Source organism: Dicentrarchus labrax, unplaced genomic scaffold (genome assembly GCF_905237075.1).
Source record: "Dicentrarchus labrax unplaced genomic scaffold, dlabrax2021, whole genome shotgun sequence".
Classification (NCBI taxonomy): domain Eukaryota; kingdom Metazoa; phylum Chordata; class Actinopteri; family Moronidae; genus Dicentrarchus; species Dicentrarchus labrax.
The window spans coordinates 14,878,764-14,892,965 of NW_026136717.1; the positions used below are offsets into that span (position 1 = coordinate 14,878,764).

Here is a 14,202-nt window from a genome sequence, read left to right on the forward strand (position 1 = left end):
GTCTACATGCTATATAAATCAACTTTCCTTTAAGCAATCAATTTGTTTATCTGGGAGAGTGAGTGAGAGAGTGAGCTATTTCACTTAAACCGACGACCCTCAAGAAAGGTGCGACATGTCTCACGGCTGCTTTAAATTCTGTCCTTTCTCCATACAAAGTATGCAAAGTTCAAACTCACATCCTTGTTAGCCTGCGACCGAAGAATCGATGATACGAGTCATCAGTCGAGAAGATCCTGAGTCGACTCACACGCGCTTTGTCATTTTGTTTGCACCTTGGTTTTTTAGCAGCGTCATTGTACCCAGAGTGACAGCATGACTGTGTGAGTCCAGTGTTTTGGCTGCTCTGACGATCTCTGCTCGGGTGATGACTGTCAATGAACTTGGCTAAACCTCTTGTGAACCAGACGGTGGGACAACTTCCTCTACTGTCCACGGTGATGGGACTCGTCAGCTGACAGCCCTGTCAGGAGCCCAGCAGCGGAGACGCTGCGTGGTGCATTGGGATTTGTACACAAAACTATGATCCACACTTTTACTTTCTCTGACTGTGTGGAAATGGGATGTTTTTATAATCCCAGTTGACAAAGATAGGCAGTAAAATGTGAGGTAGGCTAAAAAATTAGACTGATGCAGAAGTTTAGTGACACGTTGAACTGAAAAAACAGTTCAATCTTCGAATTGAACAGCCAGATCTGATTAGTCGGGTACAGCCTTAAAAGGTCCGACTCCCGTTTTTAATCTTTACTGGACGTGTGTTTAACTCGAAGCATAGCTCTGCACCTTCACACACAGTGAGACAGACTTCATTACAGAGCTCGATGACCTTGTGAATCCAGCTGCTGGGAGGGTCTTTAAGTCCTCCTCGAAACAAAAACCTGGACAGAGAGATCAGAACAAGATGAACAATTATGCTCAAGAGTTACTCTTGCTGTTTGAGAAGCGTTATTATAATAAATCTTGAGAGTGGGCAACCTGTTCCTGTCACTATTTGAAGACACTGCATATTATATTGATTTTTTAAAAAGGTATTCAAACAACACAATGAATGAGATGGCGATAATGAATCTGCAGTCCATCTTGGTGCACCTTCAGGTGTGTGTCTTGGTTTTTGCTCATATAACAAGTTCTGTATTGGACAATATTTAATTCATTCATTCATTCATTTATTCAAAAATCACTACCATGCCAAACTACATTGTAATAAACAACCTCACCCTGATTATTTGTGCAGTTAGAGGAAAATACACCAACAATCAACTGCACATTTAGTAACCAGGGTCAGAAAATAACAGGCTATAAGCAAAATATGCTGAAGAAGATTCAGGACAGACCCATTAACTGAAGAAAAAAATGCTAAATATGCATGAGTAAGTGGGATTACTGCCTCTTATGGGCCACTGTAGGTGATTCATGATTCATTAAAATCTTACGCATCTATTAGTAGCACATACACACACATAAATATGGTTTTAAAGTAATACACTTCTCCAAAGTCTGCTGCCAGGGCCCCAGCAACAGCTTAACAAATCATAGTGCTTTATGATTCCCGGCAAGTGTATAATTTCATTTAATTAATGTGCACCAGAAAAAATGAAGATGAAGGGGGCTAAAAAACATTTAATGGAAACGTTAAATGACAACAACTCAGCAGCGTCAGTCTCTGAGCATAAAGAGAAGACTGCGGCTCTACACTGCAGTCACTACTGCAAAAAATGTCCAGCTCTCAAGTAGGAACAGAACGGATGTGGATTAATTAGAAGGGAACATTTTCCACTTCCAGTAAGAAAACGAAGGGATTTGACTGATGAGATAAATCAGACTAGCCCCACCTGATGATGCTGCACTACTGGCAGCCATCAAATTAGGAGTGCGGAGCCAAGCGAGGGTGACGCTACGGAAAAAAACAAAACCCGAAGGGGACTGCATACGAGCACATGGCTATCACGCACTACAGGGCACGAAGACAAAGAGACGAATGTGCACATGAGAATAAGGATTCAGTTTCTTTCCCCTGTGCATTAGTACAGTGACACAGCGGTTCTGTTCTGTCTGCAGCAGGGGCTAAAAACCACTTTGGTGCACACACAGGCTTGCTGACTGTCAATGATACCACTTCTCCAATTGAACAGTAGTTAACATGGCCTTCCTGTGTTACTATGATCGGTGAGGTCGGAAACGACCAGCAGACAACTGCTTGTTCGGAGTCTTTAGGTTGAGAAAGTCCCGATTGACTTCAGTCCTACGACCACAGCTGCGTTCCCCCTGTATTAGGCCTACTCTACTACTGCTGAGTAAATCAGATCAGAGAGGTTTAGAGGCAGCTGGCTAAGACACCCTGGGTCAGCCCGGTTGGAGTAGGGTTAGTCTGCTCAGCCATCAGGTGATCAGCATCGAAAACTGACCCCGACAACCTGCTTGTATCCTAAAGAGCCAGTCGGATGAGCAGACTGGTGGAATCCCCAGAGTCGCACGAAAAGGCTGACAAATAAATGGATCAAAGTCCGAAAAGCCTGAGGACTCAAATGCCCTTTTTACATAACGTTCCTTTGCGTGTTTACATATGACATGATGGTTCCAGAAAGCTGACACAAGGCCACTTTGTTTAGTATATTTTGTTTTAGCAAAATAGCACTGCACACACTGTAATATAATATATGTATTACATTGTGACTAAATATCCAGTTTCACAGGATATTAAAGCAGGAAATTGGCAAACCCACGTATCTGGATTAGAAGTCATGTAACCATGACATGAAAAACTGCCAAAAGATACATGAGTCTTCTTCTAAAGGCTGCCAAAGTAGAAAGGGGGGTGAATGTACGGTTAGATCATCTAGAGAGAAAGGAGAGGACTAACTGAACTGAAAACTATCAAACTGCGCTCCTGCGAGGAGAGAGGAAATAAAAGCTTGTATGTATGGACGTGCTCCTGCACACAGTGGATGTAGGCAGCAGCGGATCTGATCTAAACTCACTAGGGGCCTTTTGTCTTTGTTAACTCACCGTAAAAATCTAACAAGGCCTGGAGGAAGCAACGCACGCACACGGGAAAACTCCCAAAAGGCCACATGGGAAGACAAACAACGATACAGCCAAAGAACAAACATTTTTCTGAGAAAAACGAGTGATAATTTGGCACAAATTACGGCACGACTTCACCCCGAGGACCCCGTTATGAATGATGTGACGTGACATCCTGAATGTGGCCAACAGGTGTCCTCGCGCTGCAGGAACATTGTGAAACACATCATCAACACACAGCCTAGATCTACGAACGTCCAGTTTACATATTTACTAGCCTAAGCCTGACTGTGCCTCTGCGTGGGGGAAATTAAAATGGATGCCCACGATGTTGCCTTTAGTCGCTTGCTGCTTACAGGCCCAGGCACAAGCCTTAAAGGCTAAATCACCTCTCCCATTATCTTGTTATCTCTGGCTGACGTGCACAAATGCAGATGGTTAATCATCAACAGTGGTGAGAGGTGAATGGTGAAACTAGCTGACCGGATAGCTCTTCTGCTCCCAAAGAACATGCAGAGTAATGGCAGCTTCTAAGCCACACACACTGGCACTCCGATTGCCCTGCCTCACCGACAACAGCAGATGAGGCAGCGTTTGTTTAACCTGTGTCTGCCTGCCATATGTGTACATGCACTCACTGTACGAGGAGAAGAAGAAGGAGGAGGAGGAGGACGGCCTCTGTCATCACAGCAGCGTGACTAAAGGGATGGGGGAAAAATAAAAACTAGAGGGGACGTGGCGTACCTCTTTTAGGGATCTCCTGCAGGGGGATGGTGTCCCCTCCCCCGTCGTAGGGCAAATAGGGGTCGGCTGCCGCGTCCTCCTCCTCCATGTTGACAGCTGAGACGAGGCTAAAGCTAAGCTAGGCTTCACTACGCACTGCTGGTTGTGTGTGTGTCAGCCGCTGCCATGTTTACCAGCGGAAGGCAAGCAGGGCTGCATGAGTGAGAGGGAGTGTGTGTGTTTGAGTGCACAGTCCTCTCGATCTCCCTCCCCCTCCCTTGTCTTTCTCTTTCTCTCTCTCTCTCTCTCCACTGCAGCAGCTGACTGTTAAGAGATGATGATGTCATCACACACACACACACACACACACACACACACACACACACACACACACACACACACACACACACACACACACACACACACACACACACACACACACACACACACACAGGGAAAGACGATCACACCAGGCCGGTCAGCCCTGCCTGCCTGCTTGGTTGCTAGGGGAGATCAGTGAGCCCTGCCTGTATGGGAGAGACCATGGTGTCGGGTCACAGGGGTGTCTGTGAGTGTTTGAAAGGGTGGGCGCTGAAAAGGAATATTCCATTCTGTGCAGGGGGGGTTAAAATAAAGAGAAATTTAAGATCGTATAGTTTAGTGAGGAACAGGCTGAGGAGCTTGCTGGGGAATAATAATGGATCAAACTCATTCTATAAATCATTTTTCAAGCAAAAAAGTAACTGATCCAGCTCCTAAAATGTGAATATTTCTTGCTCTCTTTGTTTCCTGTGATGGTAAACTGAATATGTTTGGGTTTTAGGCTGTCAGTTGGTCCAAAAAAAGGACAAATGTCTGACAACGTGGAGAGTAAATGATTGATCAACAACATATTCTTCAGATTAATTAATATGAAAAGTAATTATTTGCTGCAGCTAGATATGCATCGATCTGATCTGCTGGAATTGAGGCTGATATTTAACTTAGGTTATCGACCACAGGTGACCAATCCACTTTAAATTTCACAAATGTCATAAAAATCAAGTGTTTAAGTGTTTCTGCTATTAGTTATATTAAGTTACAGCAGTCAAAGCAACTTAGTGTCACAGCAGTTCCTTTCCCCTTAAGTAACTTCACAAAAAATGATCCCAATGAGCTCCAGCCAGTGAGGCATACAGATTTTACAATTGGCAAAAGAGAGTATCTAGTATCGGATTGATGATTGTATCTGCAGAAACTCTGAGTTCAGTGAAAAAGTTAGATAAGTCCATCTCTGTTTACAACCCTGACTGATAAAGGAGAAAACTTTCCGTAACAATTTTGCCAATTCAAATCAAAATCACTTTTTCTATTCATAGATGATATGAAAGAAGGCTTTGTGATTGCACAAACAAGCAATAATTATATGCCCATGGGAGTTATTTGCCAATTTGCCTTGTTATTTCGGTTATTTTTCAATAAAATACCACCGTGACTGCTGCCTCGCCTTCAGGACGCAAAGACATTTGAAACGCTGTTTTGGGGATCATAAGAGAGAAGAAGCAAAAAAAAAAAGTGGTCGGACACACAGCAGTTGCTCAATCTTCCTCTCTCGTGTTCACTCTACGGGGAGGATATGAAACATGTGAGATAACATCTGGACGTCTCACAGCATCTGTGCAACAATGCAAGACAGACTTTACTGAATCTAATGTAGAGGAACCCCCCACCTCCACACATACACACAGCCATTGTGAACTGAAGTGGATTTCATGGATAAACACAGTCACTGTATCTCAAGGTGGAAGGTGTTTTGTAAACTTGGTATGATTATGCGTTATTATAAAACAATGCCGCTACTGTCGGGTCCTTCATGCCCTGGCATTTGACACGCTGTAATTTTGTTGCCACGATAAATATAAAAAAAAACCAGTCTGCCCCACCTTAAACCTCCATGCCCTCTTACCTTAAAGCAGGGCTCCCGTTGCTAGGCAGTGACACAGGTGATGTCGGCCATAGTTTGTTACCTCCCTCCTCAACAAGTCCCAGTCAGGACGCCAAAGCAGCAAAACAGCATGAAGTTTGCAATGGAACAATCTCTCGAGTTTCCGTAATCCAGTGAGTTAAGAGTAAACAGAGTAAATCCTCTTCAGTTCAAGGACCCACATTTTCCAAAGCATTTATTTCCTTTACGTCTCCTTAGTAAACAAAAAGTTACAGAAAAGATCTCCACAGGGCTACAGAGTGAGCCAGCCCCTTTTCTCACACTGCAGTCACAGCACAGAGGAGGGCTTTACTAAGTTTCCTATGAACCCACCCACTCATAACTATGTAAAAATAGCACAGAAGGGGGCAGAGAAAGGACCCACATCAACTTCAAGGAAGCGCGGTCATCCAGAGATTTCCTGAAATGCTACCTTACACCAGCTGGCAGTCAAACTTGTTCACAGGAATGTCCGGTCTGGGTGTCACACACAGGACTGACGCGACTGGGAGGTGGAGCCCAGGCATTTACAGTAGTTATGAATGTATACTGGGCTCCACCTTGTGTACTACTGAGTAGGAGACTAAAAAGGTAAGACTGGCCAGGCCAAGTAGTAGTTATGAATGCCGTTGTTACGACCTGGTTAATACAAAAGTTGTTATCAGATGCTGTCAGTGTCAATTATGTGTTGTGTCACTGACTGCTTCAACTTTTCACTGAAGCTCGCCCTCCATTTGTAGCAGCAGTGACAGTGTAAGTGGTGGCAGGTTAGGGTTACCCCACGCTTTCACCTTTCACAGTTAACTGCCCAGAGGTCCAGTTTCAGAGTCATAGAATAAGAGAGACTGGAGACACTGAAATGTAAGCCAATACCTCTTATATAAACTCATACAGTACATAAACACAACCTCTACTACTTCTGATAGTAAAGTCATACGGCAAAGACGAAATACAGAACTCATAAATATGGAAAATCCCAAACAAAAAGCAGCAACTCCCCCAAAATAACATCATTACTCCTAATCTAGCAATGTCCTTTACATAGTTTGTCCACCAAAGAGTTTTACTCTGTAAAATGTCCCGCTCAGTATGTATCTTGGTCACACAAAACAAATCTAAGAGATCTGTGTCAAGATTGTTTATCTTTAACCTGGTATCCAAAATTCATGTTACCACGAACTGTGTTTGAAGCTGAATGCTTACATTAGCATAGTAGAAATACCAATGTTGGTCTCCAGCTTAAAACTAAACACAGACACTACCTCCAGGCCCAACCTGCATTACAGCCTCGCTAGCTAGACTTTGATCTTGTTCAATAAAATCTTACTCCTGTCTGCATCCTGCTGCGCTGCACATGGTCTCCCCATACAGTTAAAGTCATCTATGTGTGTCCTACTGAACAGCCTGGTCACCCACCCACAGTCCCCTTTTCAATAATGAATAAGCCGAGTCTAGACTGTAGAGTTGTTATATCACTATTTACAGCACTTAGAAATCATACAACTGAAGTCAGTAGGCAATAAACTTTGAGAGAGTCTTGATGTAAGTAGTGTTTCTAAAATGGTCAACTTTCAAGTTTAAGGACAGTAAATTCCTAAAAAAAAATACAAACTTATGGTGGTCAAAAAGCTGTTTACGTGTTCAGATGACTTGAAAAGTGTGAAAGTGCTATAGAGAAGTTAAAGTACTAGAGATACCAGGAACTGCCATCGAATATGTTTTTAGCTTCTGAGCATTAGATTAAACTTTAAATTTTAAATTAAACAGAAATATCAGGATTTTCACACCAACCATGTAAGTGCTGCATGACTTATAACCGAGGATAACAAATAACGCTCGATTCAGAAGGCTGCAATAGAGCAAGTCTCGCTACAGCCTCGGCAGTGCAAAACAGGAACGGCTGCAAACAGCTTAAACTGAAGAAAGCTGCACCACAGAAAAGGGAGGTTGCAGATGATATTGTGGCCAGTTTACTTTCACCTTACAAACAAATGTATATTTTTATCTTTTATATTACTGAGTAATGTTTCTTTACTCTTAACACTTTAAACAGACTCAAATAAAGGCTCTTACTCCTAATTATCCAGTTCAAATTGCTCAGCAAACACTTAAAACAGAGTTTCAACAGAATATAGTGCCTGAATCTCATGCATCAACACACTAGTTTGCTCTTCTTCCATGTGATTTCACATCAAATCAAACAGTCTGATTAAATACAAGCTGTTCATATTTGGAGAGCCAAGTTCGACGGACGCCTCTGACACAACCCCTCAATGTGTGCGTATTTTCTGTTTGATCAGCTGCAAGTCAAGACTGAAAAAAAAGTGGGGGGAAACAGAGGAATCAGCATATTTACTCAGAAAAGGAAGAACAAACCGGATGCAGCAAATCGGCTGTTGATGAGACACCAGATATACCAGTCAGGGTGCCACCGAGCTTCTGAATGAATGAGAAACAGGTGACTGTACTGGAATGACAGGTATGACCGTAATTATGTGGCATGGCAGCCAGATAAGCAACATAAGACTGGCAGAGATCACTTCAGGCAGTCTAATTATGAACGAGGTAACGATGAGGACTCATCATGTAACCCAGCAGAAGACACAATGGCACAACACGCTCTTTAAAAAGTTCACAAGAAATACTAATACTAATAATAAGTTCAAGTCACAGCGCCTCACTCGTACGCCACCTCCATCTAAGCTCTTCTATATTTAGCCAGCCGATGACGCATTCATGAATACAAAAAACACAGATGCTCTGCCACGTGTCACTGTGTTATTACTACCACCCATATTTTATTGCTACTTGACAGAAAAGACAGATCCACGTAAGCCAAGAAACAAAAGACAGAGGAGGAACAACGAGCAAGGTCAAAGCACACATAAAACTGGTGCTGAGACCACGTAACAAAACTGCAGGAAACAGGAAGCAAGAACACTAAAAAGGTGACCAGGTCAATATGGTGAAATACAGGATACAGGAGGGCAGGCAAAACCATGAAAACATGCAAAATAACATCTGGTACAAGAACTGTGATAGTTATGGACAGAACGACAAACCGAACAAATGATTGTAGCAGCAAAAAAATGACTTGAAATTAAAAAAGAAATAAAACAAGAGAGAGCCTTACAAACGGTTGGAACGCCTAAAAAAATGCATCTGAATTCAAATAAGTTCACACCTTAAAATGTCTTAAATCTTGCCTCTGACAAATAGCTCCCATATTGTGAGAGTAAAGGTCAGACTTAAAGTGTCAGACTTAAACTAATAAAAAATTTAAAAAAATGTAAACAATAATAATTCAAATGAAACAGGGAAAACCACTCTGGAAACTAACTGAAACTAAATCTAAAAACATTAAATAAAAAATGAAATGGAGAAAGTACCTTATGTTACCTTGCTCAACTTATTATCACATGACTTAGGTCACCTGAGCCATCTCCATTTGCTGAATGATGACCATGTGATCAAAACCTCTAAAAGCTAATAAATTGACATCTGACCTAATTTTGATATCAGCAGATTACAAAGAAGTGACTTTGGCTGTCTGTTGCCTTATTTCTTCTTCATTTAAGTTAAGTTAATAAGTTAGGGTATAACCATATGTGAGGCTGCTCGGAGGCAGGAGGAGGTCTGTAAGGGTGCGACAAGACGACATGTGAAGCAGCCGACGGGTGTGGATGGAGATGAGGAAGGGGCAGATGGCAGAGGGACTGCGTCATAGGACAAGCAAACACACACACACACACACACACACAAGCGTACACACACTTGATACGTCTTGACATCAGCAGCGGGGTGACTCACAACCAGAGCAGCAACGTATGTGTGCTTTGTCTGGTCAACTGTGGACCAGAAGATTAACTCAATTTTGGACTCGGAAGACGCAGCACGACGGGACGCTCACTGAGAATTCAAGGAATCTGATTGGAGAGTGAGGGTCGTAGGGGGGGTTCGTCAAAGCCTGGGTCATGGATGGGGGGCTCAAAAGGGCCATTCAAACAGCTGGGGGAGGTATTTGGAGGTATCCCGTACTCCCTACCTGGGGAGGCAGCGTCCCCATCCAGCAGGTTGTCGTCCTCGGTGGTGTGGAAGTCCATGATGACGCCGGCTCCATCCAGCAGCTCCTCGTCGCTGCTGGCGCTGGCGATGCTGTTGTAGCTGTTCCTGCAGTAGCCTCTGTGGTAGAGCTGCTCCGACTCCATTTAGCAACGCGCCGGTGCCCTGGATGATAAGGAGGGAGGGAGGGAAGGAGGGGGGAGTGGTGGAGATATACACACCGTGTTTGTGAGGATGCTAGATTATATAGAGTCTACAGGGTGAAGTGAGTCCGTCAGGTGACACACCTGTGCATACTGACTCACAGGTAAACAGACGGACACACACACACACACACACACACACACACACACACACACACACACACACACACACACACACACACACACACACACACACACACACACACACACACACACATACACACATTCAGTTGGACAAAAGTCAACTTTGAACGACACACTACACACCCAGTTACCAGAGCAGTAAACACTAACACTAAAAAACCAAGTTCATTCACTCTATCCATTCATTACATTTCTGTCCTGTTATATCTGCAGAATGAAGCAACTGGTGCTTCCACTGGGAAACCAAATATATGCAAAGGTGTCAACTGCATTTTAAATGTGCAAATAACATAGAGATTAGACAGTCTGACAGAAATATTGTTAACTGCTGGAGCGCACAGTGGTGGAAGATAAAGTAAAACAAAGAGAGAGAGAGAGAGAAGGGATTCAGGTGATCCCTCGGAGTTTAAGACGAATGTGGGCTGTCAGGGTGCTTTACAATGGAGAGAAAGGATGTTTGATGATGATGATGATGATGATGATGATGATGAGCCAAAGTGACCTCATGAGCCTTGTACGTCCATGAAAGCAATGAGGTGGAATGATTTAGAACAGATATTTGGACCACTTGGGCCAAGAGATGCAAGAAGAAGAAAAATGCGTTCGACCTGCGATTGTAGATTTTAAACCGCAGATAAATCTTCTTAACCACATCTGACAAAGTCAATATCTCAGCTATGAAACTGCCACCGTTCTCTCCTTTTTACCTCTTTCTTCCTATTAGCAACACTTTATTTTACACGTCTGTACTTTTCCAAGACAGAACTATGTAATCAGGTGCTAATTGTAGAGAAAATAGACAGTGTTGGGATAAATGAATGGCAAGTTACTATAGTGAAACCTACAGAAGGAGATATGTAAAATATGTCTACAGGCAAGCAAGGAATTCAACAAAGAGAGAGAATAAAGTTTACAACGATAAATACATATTGAAAGAATATTTACTTATCTTAGTAAAACTTCCTAGGAAATTGCAGACCCATAAAATAAAGCGTTCTATTTCTTAAGTATCAAAGGAAATAGTGTGTTTAGATGTACAATGGCTGTGGATAAGAATCATCTTCTCTGTGATATTCTTCCAATTAATGTGGTTTTGAAAGCAGAACAGTGAATTTAGAGACTGAATTACAACATCAGCTCATCTTCATTCAAACAATACAGACCCACTGGGTGGAGGCTTTACAATTCAAATGCTCAAAAAACTGACTGGTCTGACTGGATGAATTTAGCCTCCGTTCAATGAAGTGCTGTGTTGTAAAAACGGGGTAAAATGTGAAAATAGAAAGTGTGTTTGTATCTGTGTGTATCGTGTCTGTATAGTTTCATACATTTAAAGATATTTGGCAGTGAGGTTATAACGTTCTGGTTGCTGCCCAGCCAAGTGGTGTATTTATAGACCGAGGGATTAAAATGACACATGGACATCCTTGCTACAATGAGAGGATGATTATGATAACAGTGATAACTGCACCAAAGAGAGCAGAGCTGCATCAACACACAGCAACAACTCACCTTTGTTCAAACATCTCCCCCCTGTGGAGAAGGTGGGAACTGCATCCGACTCTGTGACCACAAACGTGACAGACGTGACCTAAAATGATCTCCACTGAGCCGAGCACAATGACAGCCCAATGACTCCTGAAAATGACGGATAACCTGAAGATATTTATAGGGATTATCGGCCTCAGGGCAAGATGAGTCACGAGAGAGAGAGAGAGAGAGAGAGTTGAGGAGAAAGATAAAGATTTACTGTGCCCTGTTGCTGTAGCCTGACTGATCTTTACTAATCCTTAATAGTCTGATAGGCGACTCCACATTTCTCTATATCTCCAGGGTCTAATCGATGTCTAAGCTCACTCCATCAACCTGAAGGGATTCGATTTCTTACTCGATCCCAAATTCTTGTCTTGATTTTTGTGCAGTGGACTTTGAGAAAGTGACGTTCACAAAAGGCCACAATGAAAAGGAAGTGAAGAAAAAGTAAAAGCTTGATCAATTTAGGACTTGGATTTCTCTAAAAATGTGAAAAAGTGCTTTTGTAACAAAAAAGGCTTTTATCCAGCGTGTACTGACGGTTTATAAAAATGAACGCCAAGGCAAGAGAAGGTAAACTGTATTTTCATTTTGTATTATTGGAGGTAAATTTGAAAAAAACATATTACATATTTTTACTTGTGGACATTTTAAAGTCTGAGAATTCTCTACATTAATGTTTTGTGACCTGAGCTTTGTTGATTGAGTGCAGTGCTAAAACCTTTTCTCCAAAAGCATCAAATATTTGACCTACCAGCTTATAAAACTGCGATTTGCTTTCTATCTGATGTTTGTTTTTTAAAAAAACTGCACATCCAACACCCTCATCAGAGATACCACAGCAAGTTTTCCATCCATGCAATATTTTTCTCATTAAAGTTATATCATAATAGTATTGCTAAGATGTTGCAACCATCAGTTTTCCTCAATTTCTGAAGTTCAGTTGGGTTATAGAAGAAAACTCTATGATTCAGTTTTATGTGGAAATCAAAGCACGATTGGTTTTCCACCATTGTCCCACACATAAGAGGAGATTTGCATGAAAAATAACCTTTTTATCCTCCCCACATTGTACCGCTGGACAACTTTTTAGTATATGAGTCACGGTTGGTGGTACCCAGCATGTTTTTTGAGGTTCAGTTAACAACAACAGGCATTCATCACATCTCCAATTTGTGAATCCATTAGAGGCAGCAGCAGTTTTCTGCCGTCCAACCAAAAGAAACACACACAAAAAAAAGCCACAAAGGGTTAAAGTACCATTGTTCAACCAAAAAACGACTTTAATTTAATAAACTTTGGTCAATATTCTGATCATAGCCTGACAAATATTGGACAAATATTGACTGATGCCTATATCACTTTCAATATTTGAAAGATATACATCAATTAATATGTAATTCATTGTTTTACATAAACGCATACCATAAACAAACAACTTTTAAAGTATCCCTTAGAATTTTTAAGGGTTTTTAAGTATTGTGACTTTAATCTGTACTGAGTAAGACATTTTAGTTGAAATCTAAACTTCTGGTGGACACACTGTTATTGCAACCCTGTTTCTAAACTGCCATAAACATATATTTGTTCCAGTCAGCCCGTATAGCAGCACTGCCAATTTATTGGTCAGGCTCTAATTCAGATTTATTTTATATCGAAAAATGGCCTGCAACAGCGCCGACCCCATCCCCGTTAGACGTGGGGTGCTGCAGTCAAAGTCACTCACCTCTAACAAATAAATGTAGACACTCTGGTATGTTGGTAATACCACATCACAGCACAAGCTATACTGAACAAAAGCTTTGTGCAAACGCCAACAGTGAAACTGAAGACCACTAATCCTCTCTGGCACAAACTCTATAATGTGAAGAAAAGAGGAAAGAGAAACTTTCCCTGCGCCAACAACCACACTGATTCACCATGAGACAGGACTTCCCTTTGAGCTATATCGAATCAGTGAGGCCAGGAAATTCAATTGAGCTTGTTGGCTCGGTCAATGGCGGGGCAGAGATCTTCTAGGTGAACTCATGTATGATATTGCCTTTTTTTTTTTTTTTTTAAAGCTCTTTGACCTCTAGTTACACTGCACAATCATCATGATTCAAACTGCTTAATAACACCAAACTTTCTTTACCTCCAGCTGGTTTGGATTTTAATTGAAGCTTTTGGGCTAGCTCTGAGTTTTAACAGCAGAGTATGAAAAGCATATTAAAAGGTGTGCAATTATCTTTTTAGACAGGCACTTCCGATATTTAATGAACTGTGCTGCCGAGTCACTCAACGATAGTCTGCTTGTCATTTTTCATCCCATTTCTCCCCGCTGGTGATATCTGATCGCTATAATTATGATCTCTCTCTTATGGTCTGCAGAATGTGTGTTCGTGTTTCCTCTCGTTCTGTGCAACAGTAATCAAAACAGTAATTATGCCAGGGAGACGGGAGTGTGTTGATTATTGAGGAACTACCCTACGAGTCAGATTTCATTTCAGTGTTTAAGGACGTGGATAAGTTAAGGAGAGGGAGGAGTGTGTATGTGTGTGTGTGTGTGTG

General features: G+C 42.0%; 1 protein-coding gene across 8 annotated transcripts in view; it reads right to left on the reverse strand.

Annotated features, from left to right (window-relative positions):
• clcn3 (chloride channel 3) overlaps window positions 1-14,202 on the reverse strand; it is a 39,963-nt gene that overhangs the window by 21,520 nt on the left and 4,241 nt on the right. For 4 of the 8 annotated variants that reach the window (XM_051428895.1, XM_051428893.1, XM_051428896.1 and 1 more), the window contains exon 2: window positions 9,756-9,937. The exons of 1 other annotated variant lie outside the window; for it this stretch is intronic. In XM_051428895.1, coding sequence (XP_051284855.1) covers window positions 9,756-9,918 — 163 coding nt within the window. In that variant the 5' untranslated portion in view covers window positions 9,919-9,937. Of the gene's footprint in view, window positions 1-3,768; window positions 4,148-5,692; window positions 6,148-9,755; window positions 9,938-14,202 lie in introns of those variants that run through there. 3 more of the 8 variants (XM_051428897.1, XM_051428894.1, XM_051428900.1) reach the window with 3 other exon arrangements.